This window comes from Cervus canadensis, chromosome 12 (genome assembly GCF_019320065.1).
Source record: "Cervus canadensis isolate Bull #8, Minnesota chromosome 12, ASM1932006v1, whole genome shotgun sequence".
NCBI classification, from domain to species: domain Eukaryota; kingdom Metazoa; phylum Chordata; class Mammalia; order Artiodactyla; family Cervidae; genus Cervus; species Cervus canadensis.
The window spans coordinates 77301118-77317073 of NC_057397.1; the positions used below are offsets into that span (position 1 = coordinate 77301118).

At 47.2% G+C, this 15956-nt stretch overlaps 1 protein-coding gene across 1 annotated transcript in view; it reads right to left on the bottom strand.

Annotated features, from left to right (window-relative positions):
• Window positions 1-15956, bottom strand: part of SNTB1 (syntrophin beta 1) — a 237273-nt gene that overhangs the window by 4953 nt on the left and 216364 nt on the right. Inside the window, exons 5-6 of the mRNA XM_043483100.1 lie at window positions 7297-7493; window positions 2301-2491 (exon numbers count right to left, since the gene is read on the bottom strand). Of these exons, the coding sequence (XP_043339035.1) occupies window positions 2301-2491; window positions 7297-7493 (388 nt within the window). The remainder of the gene's footprint in view (window positions 1-2300; window positions 2492-7296; window positions 7494-15956) is intronic.

A 15956-nucleotide genomic window follows, 5' to 3' on the forward strand; every position in this document is an offset into this window, starting at 1 on the left:
CTACCATATTCGCTTTTACTAACACAGAATGTAACTTTTCAAACTAACCTTAAAGATGACCTACTTCAGTCCGTATGTTTTCTAGATGGGGAGACTCAGAGCCAAAGAGATAAGAGGACTTGCCCAGGACACGTGATGAGTTAGTTCCAGACTCAGAAAGACGCAGGGGTCTCTTGACCCTCAGTTTATTGCATTTTCTACCACTCGCCTCTGCTCCCTTCCCTAGCACCTGCCTCGATCCTGGGGAAGGTGTATCTGAAACTGAGCTGCTCAGACTAACATATCGACAGCAGAAAAATCAGTCCTTCCTAAGTTTTCAAGTCAGGTCGCAATTACAGGCAGAAAGACCAGTTTAGACCTAAGTTATTTTTCCTCACTGGCAAAAAGCCTTTAATTTTCCAGCCATGGATAAAAAAGCAGAAGACTTCTTGGGAGGCTTTAGCAAAAGGTGCCCAGCACCTTTAGCTAAAGTCACCTTTTGCAAAAAGTGCCCAGTTGGGTGATGGATAGAGGAGCAACTGAACCGGAAGCATTCCCAGGAAAATGGACCTGCTAATCACTTCTTTCTTTCCAAAGTGGTGCTTCAGACTGAATTTACTGATTGCAACACACAAATAAACAACAACAAAATTCTATAAAATCCTGTGGATCCACTTTAAATGTTAGGAAAATGACTAGCTGGAAGTTGTTCTTAGCAAGTAAGTTCAGACCTCCTTCCGCCCCATGGCACCAACTTCATCGTGACTCCTGTGGAATGGCATGACCCCAGCGGAAGAAGTCTGGTGCTGCCCTGGCTAGCAGTGTTGCCTGCCCTGGAACACGCAACACTGAGATTACAGGCGTGCAGCTAGCGGTAAAGAACCCGCCTGCCAGGAGATGCAGGAGACTCGAGCTCGATGCCTGGGTCAGGAAGATCCCCTCGTGGAGGAGATGGCAACCCGCTCCAGTGTTCCTGCCTGGAGAAGCCTGTGGACAGAGGAGCCTGGCAGGCTACAGTCCACGGGGTCGCAGAGTCGGACATGACTGAAGCGACTCAGTACCCACAGAAACCCTTTCTTTAATTTTTAGTTATTTATTTTGACTGCACCGGGTCTCAGTTGTGGAGCGTGGCCTTTCCTTCGAAGAGACGGGAGTGGGGGTGGGAGGGTTGCTCGGTTGTGCCCGACTCTGTGCGACCCCGTGGACTGCAGCCTGCCAGGCTCCTCTGTCCGTGGGATTCTCCAGGCAGGAACACTGGAGCGGGTTGCCGTGCCCTCCTCCAGGGATCTTCCTGACCCGGGGGTGGAACCCCCGGCTCCTAAGGCTCTTGCACTTTAGGCAGATTCTTCACCAGGGAAGCCCCGGGGGAGGGTGGGAGAGTCACACAAGCCTAAGAGCTGAGTTGCAATGACTGGATCTTATTGTTAGAGATTTGTCTCTGCACTGTATGTATCCACCCCCATCTAGGTTATCAAGTATGAGTCAATAAATATTTGCTGACTAAGCCAGTGACTAGGAAGGACCTAGACTGAGACCGGCTTTTCCAAATCAAAGTCCTTTTTTGCAGCTTTACATTTCACGGCTTAAATGAGATGCCGTGTCTTCCTGAGAACCACCCGTGCTAGAAAGTGGAGGCAAGTGTGACTTCCACACTTCAGAGGAAGTAGAGTGATGTATTTTTTCATTATGGTAGTCGGTAACATCGCAGGAAATCATGATTTTAAATACATGGGCAGCCTGCAATGATAGAAGAAGTACAGATGTCGCCCCGACTGACAAAGTCACCGGTTTTGCCGGATGCCTCCTGACAGGCACTCACAGCTCCCGGTCCTTGTCTGGTCCTCTCTGCGCGGAGGAGCTGACCAGCATTGCTGGGTTTGCTGGCTGCCCCTTCCCCTCTGGGCTCTTCACCTTCTGCACTCCTGAGACCTCGGAGACCATGGGCAGGACCGGCATTTTACATCCGTGTATCCCTGACACCTCACGCAACGCCCAGTTTAGATCAGATGCTTTTAAACAATGAATGGTACATTTTGACGGTGGTGGGGCCCTCTTGGAGAAGAACTGAATGCTGACTATATAAAGGATCCTTTCCTTTGACTCAAACATTTCTGTAATATTCAAATGAGACCAAAGTAAAGGGCTGAAAAAATTGGATGCCATCACTATTTTGCAAGGATCCATTAAGACATGAACCTGTAAATACTTTGTTAATAATCAAATGTTAAATGAATATAAGGCAGTATTATGTTTGCGAGCCAGTATGGGTGAGTTGCATAAGGAAATACACGAAGTCACAGTCTAAAGAAAAGTGTACTTACAAGCTCTCCATCTTTGCCTCCAAAATCTAAATACAGCATCCTGATTCCATCATCTGAAGACATTTTCAGCTTTTCATAAGGAGCCTGTATGATTGTCTTGGGGAAGGCCCCCTCCTGTGGTTCAGTGGTAATCGAAAATCCATTCTCATAATGTATGGTCAGCCGGCACTCCTGGTTTTTGTAGGTGCAAGCTGAGAGAAAGACAGAGAAGGAAGGGTGAGTGATGAGCAGTGGAAGGGCGTCCCTTCTCCCTGGCACTTAACCTCGTCTCCCCACCCCCAGGCCCAGCCACAGAGCTGCTTTCTAAAGTTAAAAATTAATAATGTGCATGAAAGTATTCTTCTTAGATTATGATATTGTCATTTAACTTGTCCCGTGAAATGAAGGGAAATAAACAGAAAGAAATTCCTTTTGCTGAGATTTACTGCATTTTATCTGGGCTCTAGCCCTAATGTAACCATCTGATTTGTATCTAGGGAGACAGGTGTTCCAATGGCCTTATCTCAAGCTGGAGAAAGAACTGACCCTAAAAAACCATGTATTTGGCTGCATTGGGTCTACATTGCAGCATGAGGGGTCTTCTCTGTAGCCGGGGGGCTTCTCTCTGTTCTGGCATGTGGGCTCAGTGGCCCCCAGGGATGTGGGGTCTTAGTTCCCCAATCAGGGATTGAACCCGAGTCTCCTGCGTTGCAAGGCAGATCCTTAGCCACCGAACCACTAGAGAAGTCCCTGACATTTTTTATTTAGAGTAAGCTACCTCTGATCATTGTCTTCATCATACACACAGACAGACAGACAGACAGACAGACAGACAGACACACACACACACACACACACACACACGCAATCTATAAATGAATCAATCATCAATCAATTAATGCAGCACCTGTCACCCAATGAGAAGCAATCACTACCCCAGTGACATTACCCAAGTTAACAAAAACACATGTAAGAAGCCAGCAGCGAGCTGTTAAAAACCAACCTGAGTTTTCATTTTAAAAAGTCAAAGCTCCTTTTATAAACAGAAAGGACAGCTTTTGGAATTTCCCTTATGATCTGATCATCGTGGGTCCTGGAGAAGCGGCTGCTGCAGATCGTGGTGTGAGGAGCAGCTTCTAGAACGAGCCGCGTCCCCCACCGCCCAGGGTGCAGTCAGCCTCGGCTGCTGTGCGCAGGGGCCCCCGATCCCAGAGAACAACAGAACCTCCCCATCAGGTCATGCGCCAGCACTCATCCGGGGCCCACGCTGCCTCTAGGAAAAGAGACCAGCCCTTTCCGATTAAGAGCAGCGGGCCTGCCTCCCGATTCCAAGTTTCTGTTAGGGAGACCTGTGAGTGTTAAAACCCTCCACCAAAGCGTTCTGGAGGGAATTCCCTGGCAGCCTGATGGTTAGGTCTCCTGTCAGGCCGAGGGTTCGATTCTTGGTTGGGGAAATAAGATCCCTCAAAACGCACAGCCCCCAAAATAAAGCAGAGAGTTCTGGGAAAGGTGATTAAGGAGCAGATTGGATTTTTTTTTTTTTTTGTCTTACAAAACACCACACTGAACAGACCCTGGTAACTCAACTGGCTCTGGCCTTCATATACATCTGAAAGCTCTTTAGGGAAACCAAGACACGTCTTTCTGAGGGAGGCGCAAAGATGAAGGCAGTATTGATTACTCTACACCATCACTAGCTCAGCTTTATAAACCAAAGTGAGTTTCACCCTACCGCCCCTGGGAAGCTTAGTATGAGTGAAAAAAGCGAAGCTCAGAGAGGTGAGCACGTCCCAGCCCGGCGGTTCCGACGCCGGATCCAGCCCTTCCCTCCACGCCGGTGTCCTGCTCCGGCGCAGGATGCGGAGGGGCCGGACAGGGATGCCAGCGAGAGACGCTCCGGGTCTTAACGCGTTGGGACAAACAGGCTGTCTCTCCGCTCTCAGAATGAAGAGGCTTTTAACTGGTTAAAACATATACTCTTTCCTTTCAAGCCCATCTTTCAACTTGTAACTAAGGGCTGACATTTTCCGAAGACGTCTTCTCTAATGGAGCTGCGAGTCCTGGGCACAGGCCCGTGGCAGCTCCCACATGTCCTCTCGGGGGCCCTGGACCTCCACCGCCCGTCTGCTTCACGGATGACCAGCCCGCAGCGCGGAGGCAGCACAGCTGCAGTGATGGCTTCCCATCTTTTTACGTTTGTTTTAATGGAGTATAACTGCTCTACATTGCATTATTTTTTGCTGTACAATGCAGTGAATCAGTTATACACACACATACCCCCCTCCCTCTGAGACCTTCCTCTGACCCCCAAACCCCATCCCACCCGCCTGGCTGACTGCAGGGCACGCAGCTGAGCTCCCTGGGCAGAGCGCAGGCTCTCAGCGGCCCCGGCGTGCACACAGTCGTGCGTGCGTGCGTGCGTGTGTGTGTGTGTGTGTGTGTGTGCGCGCGCATGTGTCTGAGCCGCTCTCCCGGCTAGTCCCCGCCGCTGTGTCCACACGGATGTTCTCCATGTGTGTGTCTGTCCCTGCCCTACGCACAGGTTCATCTATACACGGCTTCCTGCTTTGAATCTTCATTTTTGACACCGTTTAACGTTGCAGAATGTGGGCAACTGGGCTCTAAACGTGTTTTTCCCCTTTCCTCTATGTTTGAACTTTAAAGCTATGCCACTGGATGGTCTAATTAACTGATCGTGATTCCTTTTAATTCTAATTGACCCAAAGTGGTATTTGTGGCCTTGAGATAATGGACTCGGTTATCTAAAGGCGCTCTTAATCTACACAGGATAAATTGAACGCATTATCAAGCTAACTGAGGCTCTGATGAAAACGCCAGCCCCTCCTTCCAGCTCCCTGCAGGCATCTTTGCATCTGAAACTGGGCTTCGGTCATTTCCATAACTCCTCTCACACCGTTCCACTCGCTCAAGCTGCACAATTCTTTGTTGTTTTCCTTGGGTTGGTCGATCAACAGCCTCATTGTTTTTCTGTCAAAGTAGATTTCAGCTTATAGAGAGAATTTTATGAAATGTGTGGACTGTAAACTAAACCAACCCCCTCTGGCCACTTTATTCTTTCCTAGAACACTCCTGATTGTTGCTAGGAGTCTGGACTTCTCTGCTAGCATACATACAACTTCAGGAAATTTCGTTTTCAGGTGACTTGAGCCTTTACCATTTCTCACGTTCAAAACTCTAGTTTTGCTTACCAGACAGAATACGTATCAAAAATGAAAACTTCAGTGACACATCAAGAAACATTTTCAAAAATGCTGGAAAATATTGGGAGTACTAACCATCTTCAGGATAACTTTTAAAAATAACTTTATTGATTGATTGATTTCTGGCTGTGCGGGGGCTTCGCGGCTGAGAAGCTTTTCTCCAGTCGCGGTGAGCGGGGCTCCTCCGCCTTGCAGCCTGCGCGCCTCTCATCGCGGGGGCTCCTTCTGGCAGCGTGCGCGCTTCTCATCGCGGGACGTCTCTTGTTGCCGAGCACAGGCTCGCGGGCTCGTGGCTTCAGTAGGTGCAGCACGGGGCTCAGGACTGTGGCCTCCGGACTCCAGAGCGCACGCTCAGGAATTGTGGTGCATGGGCCCAGCTGCTCCTTGGCATATGGACTCTTCCTGGACCAGGGATCGAACCCATGTCTCCTGTATTGGCAGGTAGATTCTTCACCACTGAGCCACCAGGGAGGCCCCAGGATAGTTTTTAAAAGATGTTGATCATCTCAGAGATGCTGCAGTAGAAAGTCTACAAAATATCTGGTTTTTCGTGTTTGCACAAATGAAGGAAATGTGGAGAAACCCTGCTGCATGTTGATGTGTAACCCGTCTTTTATTTATTTACTTTTAAGTTCATCTCACACACTAGTAAAGTAATGCTCAAAATTCTCCAAGCCAGGCTTCAACAATACGTGAACCGTGAACTTCCAGATGTTCAAGCTGGTTTTAGAAAAGGCAGAGAAGCCAGAGATCAAATTTCCATCATCCGTTGGGTCATCAAAAAAGCAAGAGAGTTCCAGAAAAAAAACACATTTACTTCTGCTTTATTGACTATGCCAAAGCCTTTGACTGTGTGGATCACCACAAACTGTGGAAAATTATGAAAGAGATGGGAATACCAGACCACCTGATCTGCCTCTTGAGAAACCTGTATGCAGGTCAGGAAGCAACAGTTAGAACTAGACATGGAACAATAGACTGATTCCAAATAGGAAAAGGAGTACGTCAAGGCTGTATATTGTCACCTTGCTTATTTAACTTATATGCAGAGTACATCATGAGAAACGCTGGGCTGGAAGAAGCACAAGCTGGAATCAAGATTGCTGGGAGAAATATCAACCTCAGATATGCAGATGATACCACCCTTATGGCAGAAAGCGAAGAAGAACTAAAGAGCCTCTTGATGAAAGTGAAAGAGGAGAGTGAGAAAGTTGGCTTAAAGCTCAACATTCAGAAAACTAAGATCATGGCATCTGGTTCTATCACTTCATGGGAAATAGATGGGGAAACAGTGGAAACAGTGGATGACTTTTTTCTGCAGGAAGATGAAATAAGACTTTTCATAATCAAACCCCTAGGTTCCATTTTAGTAGAGCATTACTAAATGTACTAATAACATCCAGTAAAAATCACTCGTGAACATCCCTTTAATCTCCCATAAAGTGTAGTTCTCTCCCATGTCTCAAGAAGCCTGGCATCACTGTTCTTTTTTAAGCTTTTAAAAAAGTGTTTAATTAATTAATTAATTTTTGGCTGAACTGGGTCTTCATTGCTACTCTTGGCCTTTCTTTAGATGTGGCGAGAGGGACTGCTCTCTAGGTCCCATTTTAGTAGGGCATTACTAGTGTCTTAATTTAGAAGAATTTGAAATGTATCTCTGAAATTTAAGTTTACCTCTGGAATTTTAAGTACCCCAAGAGGAGCCAGTAATGGAATCTACAATGAGGCCATGATGCAGTGGAGGGTGCCCCCTCCCATAAGGCTGTGACATCAGGAGCCCAAAGCCGGGTGCGCACCTGTGCTGACCTCCGCAGTGAGCTCCGCCGAGTTGTGACTCCCCTGTACTATGCTCCGTGTCCAGTGTGAGAGGTCCCTGCTGACCTCGGCCCTGAAGAGATGCGTTTCAATTCCCTGCTGAGTACCAGTTCGCGTTGCAAAAGACAGATCCACACCAGCCTGGGGTGATCCTTTTCCTGGACCGGAATGGACCAGCCTGTTGAGAAGAAGAGGGAGAAATGATCAAAATGGAAGCTACGGTATCCACCTGACACGTCACTTGAGAAAAAGCTCCAGCTGGTGATTTGCTTGAGTTGCTCTCACTTTTCTGATCTGGAACCCGAGGATCCAGGATACCCTAACGCTCACAATGGTTTTCTGCCCCCTCCTCACTCAGGTCCTCACCCGTGGTGGAGGGAGATGAATACAGCAGCCAAGAGCTGGGCATCGGTTGACTGTGCAGACACTTAGACCAAAAAGGAAGATACGGAAAGGACTGAGAGAACAATTTTAAATGGTGTGTAACCCCCACACCCACTGCTAATACATATGACCCAGCACAAGCGTGAGACAAGAAAGGAAATCTGTTGTTTTCTGAGTTGGATTTAGCTCCCTCCCCCGCCCCCACACACACCATTTTTCTTGTACTCTGGAGTATCTGGCTGCAGAGAAATGTACTTCTGGGTGTGCATTTCTCATGCACTCAGTCTCCAAATGCAAGCAGCAGACAACCATGGGACTCAGCTAAAGAAGTAGCAATCTGTGTGTCTGTGTAAAGCTTGAAAAAGAGGGCTTCCCTGGGGGTCTGGTGGTCGAGAATCCACCTTGCCTTGCAGAAGACACCAATCCGACCCCTGGTCCAGGAAGATCCCATGTGCCTCGGGGCAACTAAGCCTGTGAGCCACACCAGGAGGCCTGCAGCCCCGCCTCCAGAACGAGAGAAGCCCCACAGCAGAAGCCGGAGCGGCAATGGGAGAGCAGTTCCCGCTCCCGCACTAGAGGGCGCCCCAGAGCAGCCACGGAGACCCCGCACAGCCAAAATAAAAATGAACCATTAAATAAAAATTTTTGAAAAGCTTGAAGAAGCACAATGATGCTGGACTTCTTCAGACATGCAAGAGAAGTGCATTTAATGGGAGATTAAAGTGATTTTCAAAAGTGATTTTTACTGGACGCGATTTCACACTGACTTTAGAACATACATTCAGCATAAAACGTGACTCCCACGGTCCATCCATTCTAACAGGCCAGGGGAAACAGGGCAACCGGTCTCGGGTGCTGCCTTCTGAGAAGGGCTGGCTCCTCCCTGTCACTCGCCCCGTTTAAACACTCAGATCTCTTATGCTTTCTCCTTCTCCTTCATATCCAACCTCCTTTTGGGAGAGACTCTCGTATCATTAATTTGCAGGAGAGCATGAGTACAATGTAAGAAATGTTACTTGTCTCCAGGATATTTGCATTTTCAGCCTTTTCTTTCAATAGGGAAAGAAACAGTTCATCAGTTGCTAGTGGAATTCCAGGTGTTATTCACTTGGTGGATGGGAGAGTTCTTTTCGTAGGCAAAGGGCTTGTTACCTCTGTATTAAAAATTGTATGGAAGAAGTCCAAAAGATTATTTTCTCTTGCAAGCTTAAATACTGTAGACCAAAATTGTCAGTAAAATAAAACCTACTGTAGCCCACTGAATTTCTACTGACAAGCTCCTATAACTCTGAGGAGCTCTCTTTTACTTACAAAGTTGAAATTCAGTGGGAGGGGTGGTTTGCAATGCTGACTTGAAGAAAAAGTTTAATTGAAAAAGGCTTTTGATTGTACAGTTCTTTGAAGATAGAGAAGGTAGAAACGATAAAAAATGTTGGCAAGAAAGTGGAGAAAGGGGAACCTTTGCACACTGTTGGTAGTTATGTAAATTCATGCGGCCACTACAGAAAAGAGCAGGAGAGTCCTCAAAATATTAAAATTAGCACTACCAAAGGACCCAGCAGTACTACTGCTGAGAATATATCTGACGGAAGCAAAATCAATATCGGAAAGAAATATCTGCACCCCAAGTTCACTGCAGCACTATTTATAATAGCCAAGCTATGGGAGCAACCTGAGTGCCCATCTGTGGATGAATCGATAAAGAAGATGTCATGCATATATTCATAATGTAATATTATTCTGCCTTAGACAAAAAAGGAAATTCTGCCATTTGCAACCTTATGGATGAATCTGGAAGCATTACGCCAACCGAAATAAGCCAGAGAAAGAGATACTGTATGACGTCACTTAGACTTGAAATTTGCTAAAAATAAAATTTGCAGAAAAAAAGGTAACAATGTGAGGTGATGGATATATTAACTTGATTGCAGTAATAACTGCATAATGGATATGGCCAGGAAATCATCATGGCATACATTTATTTGCCAGTTTTGCCTCAACAAGAAGTGACTATAAGAGACAGAATCTCCCTGCAGTTTGCTGAGAGGAGCCCGGGACGCTGTGACGGGAAGTCTGCTGACACCGCTCCTCCTCGCCCATCCCAGGGATTTCACGTGTGGAGACCAGCTCATCAGGAGGAAGCAGAGCGCTGTGTGATGAGAGTGACCGAGACGCTGCCTGAGGCTTCATCATCTGGGGGAGAGTAAATAAAACGAGAGCAATTCCCAAAAGTCTAATAGAGAATTTAAAGGGACTGAGGGTCGGGTAAAAATTCATTAAGAAGCAGCACGTAGAGAAAACACAAATTCACACTGTTTTCTTAGTTGCTCCGAAGTGTTTTTCTACTCAAAGGTGTTTATATTTTAGTCATTTCAAGAAATCTATCTGGGACTTCCCTGGCCATCCAGTGGTGAAGAGAGTCTGAGCTTCTAAAGCAAGGGTGCGGGCTCCACACCTGGTCAGAGAACTAAGATCCCACCGGCTGTGCAGTGAGGTCAAAAAATGAATAAATAAAAGTTGAAAAAAAAAACACCACCTAAAGATGGAAGTAAAATGAATGAAATAAAAAAGAGAAATATATCTAGTACTTCCTTTTTAAAATCTTAAAATCTGTGTCAGTTGGACATGGCTGGCAGGCTGCCTGGTAAGCTGAAAAGGGACACACGTTTGGGAGGAATAGCCACCTGCATTAGGATCCTCTTCTACCATTTAAGTTAAATGTTCTAAGAGTCATACTTCATCAAGGAGGGCTGTAAAGGTCGAGTGAAGGGTCTGTGTATGGTACCTAGTACAGAACCTAGATACGGTTTGTACTCAATAGATATTTCCATCCCTTGCCCCCGCCCTCAGTTTCCTTACTTAAGAAATGTGTTCCTGCCTCATACGACTAGGGGTAGGATTGCTGTGATGTGCTTCGTCTCTTAGACGTGTTTAACTCTTTGCAACTCCACGGATTGTAGCCCGCCAGGCTCCTCTGTCCATGGGATTCTCCAGGCAAGAATACTGGAGTGGTTGCCTTGCCCTCCTCCAGGGATCGTCCCAACCCAGGGATGGAACCCAGGTCTCCCGCATGGCAGGCAGACTCTTTACCATCTGAGTCACCAGGAAAGCCCAAGAATACTGGAGTGGGTAGCCTGTCCCTTCTCCAGGGGATCTTCCCAACTCAGGAATCAAACCGGGGACTTCGGCATTGCAGGCGGATTCTTTACCAGCTAAGCTACCAGATTAAATGTTAATATAAGAAAATATATAAAGGGACTCCTCTGGTGGTCCATGGTTAAGAATCTGCCTGCCAATGCAGAGGATAAGGGTTTGATTACTGGCCCAGAAAGATTCCACAGGCTACGTGCAACCCAGCCTGTGCACCTCAAGCCTGTGCTCGCAATGAGAGAGGCCACCAGCACGAGAAGCCTGCGCCTCGCAGCTAGAAAGTAGCCCCCTTCCTGCGACCGGAGAAAGCCACACAGCAGCGAAGACCCGGCATAGCCAGAAAGAGACAGTTCTAAGAAGTACGTACGTAAAGGACTTAATTCAGTGCTCAATGCGTCCTAGTAAGCGATCAGTAAAGGTTAGTTTCCTGACGATTGTCCTGCTCACGCTCTCACTTTCTATCCGCTTAGCTTCTACCCAAGGGACATCGACTTTGTCACAGTCCATGGCCAGCAGAAGCGTCACTTAGAGGCAGAAAACGGGAAGCGTCCCGTGCTCAGGCACTTCTCACCCAGACTTCTTTTCCTCCAGAGACACTAAAATTAAAGCCAATAATAACTGGAAAATGCAATTTGCTAGAAATTTTGCATTTGCTAAGTCTGGATGTAAGGAATGAAATCACTAACCCAGTACAGCAAGGATTGAGCAAGCCTTGTATGAAGCTGACCCACAGCGGGCACAGGGCGTTTTGATGGGGAAACTCACTGTTATAGGAAATAATGATGGGAAAAAAGTGCCTTTGGAGGAAGGACTACTGGAGTACTTTGTTCTTTGTCTTATTACCAAATTCTCATTGACGAAGAAAAGGGAAGAGGAAAAACAGATTTTTCAACTAGCCAAGTGTGATAGCTCAGCTGGTAAAGAATCTGCCTGCCATGCGGGAGACCTGGGTTCCATCCCTGGGTTGGGAAGATCCCCTGGAGAAGGGAACAGCTATCCATCCCAGTATTCTGGCCTGGAGAATTCCATGGACTGTTTAGTCCATGGGGTCATAGAGAGTTGGACACAACTGAGCGACTTGCACTTTCAAGTGTGAGTTATCAAATATCTGTGTTAAAGAGCAAGTTGATTTGCCATGTGAAGAACAGCAGACATACTGAATTATGTGCTCTTTTGAGTATGTAAACTGAGGCAGAGTAAATTTTTTTCCCTGCTACTTAGTGTGCATACTGGTAACAAAAGGATACTCCTTCCAGGTGAAAATCAAACGGCCTACATCAGATATCTACACAAGGCGCACAGGAACACATCCTCAGGATGGGGAACGGCATAGACCTAACAAACTATTTGTAAATATCTGTGAATGTGGGGAAATGCACCTATATTCACGGAGAGACTCTTGGTAAGCAGGGCTTCCCAGGCGGCTCAGTGGTAAAGAACCCGCCTGCCAATGCAGGAGATACAGGAGATGCAGATTTGATCCCTGGGTCGGGAAGATCCCCTGGAGGAGGAAATGGCAACCCACTCCAGTCTTCTTGCCTGGAAAGTCCCATGGACAAAGGAGCCTGGCGGGGCCTATGAGCCATGGGGTCACCAGGGTCAGACACTACTGAGCTACTGAGCGCAGGTATGCAGCTCAGTGGGCTCCCCTGTGGCTCGGCTGGGGAAGAATCCGCCTGCCGTGCGGGAGACGCAGGTTCGATTCCTGGGTCAGGAAGATCCGCTGCAGAAGGGATAGGCTACCCACTCCAGGTTTCTGACCTGGAGAATTCCATGGACTGTGCAGTCCATGGGGTCACAAAGAGCGACTCTAACTTACTTACTAACTTACTACACAATTCAATGATATAAAACAGAAGCTTGCAAACAAATCCATTAAAATGTCAAGCAATTTTGTGGGTGGTTTTATTTCTACTTATTTTTTAAAAAAATTCTTAAAAATTTCTCTAAGCAATAAATAGCACACAATGTAAAGATTAGCTTTACAAGTCTATGGGACTAAAATGAACCCAAATCTTTCACTTTAATGTTTAGAATCAGGACTTCCATGGCACTGAAAAATATATACATTCTGACTTAGTGTGGAATACATTTTTTCTTTTTTTGGAATATATGTTTTGTTTGTTTAATGTTGGTGGCAATTCCGAGTCAGAATACTAGATGAAGTCATTTGCGCTGTCTTGCACTGGTTCCTGTCTTTTTTGTCTAAGTTGTCCATGTCTGGCTCCTGTTACCTGACATCCGCAGGCTGAGAAATGGCCTTTCTCAGGATGAAGCTAACTGATTCAGGTGGGGTGAAATCTACACTTGTGACCTCATTAACCCCTTAAGTGCACCTACTGGCCACCAGCAAATGAAACAGGAGAGAGCTGAGACCTGCTGGCAGAGCTTTCAGGGTCCTTTTGGATTCCGGGGTGCCCTGAGGGGCCTTCAGAGAGCCCTTTCCCTCTCCTTCTAACTGAGCATCAGAAACCACTGAGAACACAGTCTGGAGAAGAGAGAGAGGAATGGGAAGGCGGGAGGAGGCAGGCACACGCATCTGCAGCGTCTGTGCACCAGTCAGCTCTGCGGCCAGCGGCTCGGGGGCGGGAAGCGCTCTCACTGGGATGGAAGCGCTCTCACGGGGATGGAAGTGCTCTCACTGGGATGGAAGCGCTCTCACGGGGATGGAAGTGCTCTCACTGGGATGGAAGCGCTCTCACGGGGATGGAAGTGCTCTCACGGGGATGGAAGTGCTCTCACTGGGATGGACATGCTCTCACTGGGATGGACATGCTCTCACGGGGATGGACATGCTCTCACGGGGTGGACGTGCTCTCACGGGGCGGGAAGCGCTCTCACTGGGATGGAAGCGCTCTCACTGGGATGGAAGCGCTCTCACTGGGATGGACGTGCTCTCGCCTTGAGATCTGAGCCCTCTGCGGGCCATGTGAGAGCCACGCTTGGAGCAGACGACTTGCTTCCTGGGATCTAGGATGAGCTGAGCCTGCCGGGGCTGGAGCCCGTGGGAGCTCCTGGGCGCCTCTCTGAGTGTGCGGTTCATTGCTCAGGTGTTCACACAGACAGGTTCCGGGTGAAGGAAGATGTTGGGGGATGCAGCTTACTGCTGACAGCTCAGCAAACTGCTGGTGCTCCAGAGCAAGCGTAGCATGGATCCCCTGAAGGTGGGTGCCCGTCCTCTGGACTCCACACATATCACCAATCCACTGCTTCAGAGCAGGGACTTTTTCCTTTTTTTTGGCTGCATGGCAGGTGGGATCTTAGTCCCCAGACCAGGGATCAAACCTGAGCCCCTGCGTTGAAACTGCAGGGCCTTAACCACTGGGCCGCCAGGAAAGTCCCCACCCTATGGCTTCATGATCACCACCTCATCTCCGCAGATGTCCTTCAAGGTAGGAGGCTTGTCCCATCTCTCATGGATTCCCTAGTGTCTAGGATCCTACCTGACTTATGGTCACAGTTCAACACATACTGGCTGAGTAACTGCATGAACACAAGGTTTTCAAGACGTTTTTGAAACGTGAATTCAAGTAGAAGGTGAACACTATGCATGCGCACACACACACTTGACCTATTTTGAAATCCTTTGAAATGTGGGGCCACTGAAAAGTTTTTAATGGGCTCTTCACTTGCCGAGTGCATTTGGGAACACATTACAGTAACCAGGTTCGGGATATTATGTACCGAGTAAATGTCAGCTGGACATTAAGATTTTAAAAGTCATCACTTGGACGTTGGAAAAGGTAAGGCTAAGGATAGACTCTGTTGGCCTGACTTTCCCCCATCCTGCCAGGAACGGTCTTTTTATATTCCTCCCAAGATTCTTTCCAAACATCTTTCCTGATCTGTAGTCCCAGGGGAAGACTCTGAAATAGCTATTATTTATCTTTCAATTATTTTACATTTTAAGTTATTTGTGTATCCTTAAAAATATGACCATCTGTTTCTTATCTGCAGCTGGGACTAAACTATAGCAACCCAGAAAATGCTGTCTCCCTAGAGAAGATAACTTTCTTACCCAACAAGAAAAAAATACTGGTACCCTGGGACAAGTTTTCAAGCTGTAGTGCACACTCAATTTCTAAGTTTTCTCTGAAACGGCTTGAGAAGCCCAAGGACGTGTTTTGTTCCTGGTTACAAAATTCAGATACACATTCCCATGGTTGGAAGCAAAGCCACCAACTCCAGCAAGAGTTTACACTCCCTGTGAGTGAGTGTAGGAGTGCAGGCAGGTGAACAGATGAATAGGACCGTGTAACAGGAGACAGCGGGGCAAGAGAGGCAAGCCACCGGTGTCAGAGCACAGAGGCGGGAGCAGACACGCAGTCTTGGCTCTCAGCCAACTGTATGACCTTGACAAGTTTCCTTAAAAGAAAAAATTATTTGGCTGCCTCTGGTCTTAGCTGCGGCATGTAAGATCTTTTCCTGCAGCTCATGGGCTCAGCTGCCCCACAGCTGAGGGATGTTAGTTCCTGGACCAGGGATCGAACCCATCCATGTCCCCTGCATGCAAGGTGGATTCTTAACCACTGGTCCACTAGGGAGGTCCCTTGACAAGTTTCTTGAGCTCTCTGTGCCTCGGGGTCTTCAGGTGCAATCTGGGATGGATCAGCAGTATGTTAGGATGAACTGGGTTTTAGGAATACTGTTTGAAACAGCACCAGGCACAGAATATACTGTAAGAATCATTATTATAATTAATTTGATCTGGGCAGGGCTTTTTATTTGGTTATCCCCTATTGTACACGTAGCACCTAGAACAATTCCAGGCACATGGCAGACACTCAGTAGGTATTTGTGAAATGAATGACTGAATGAACAACTGGAACACAAAGAGGACTCCTTTCCAAGAGGTTTGATTAATTACTGCTATGAGATATTACGACTTGTCTCCATTCTCTGACCCTCAACCATACCAAAGAGCACTTATGGCTCAATCCAAAGAACTTGGATTTGCATCCATTAAATGCTAATTTCCAGATTAAGTCATCCTGAAAAAATATGATCTGGAAAGGTAACTGGGATTGAATGTTGTATGAGATTAGCCTAACATCCATTTCCTGTTTCTGCTTCCAAATCCATCTTTAGCAACTAGTGCTCTCACTGG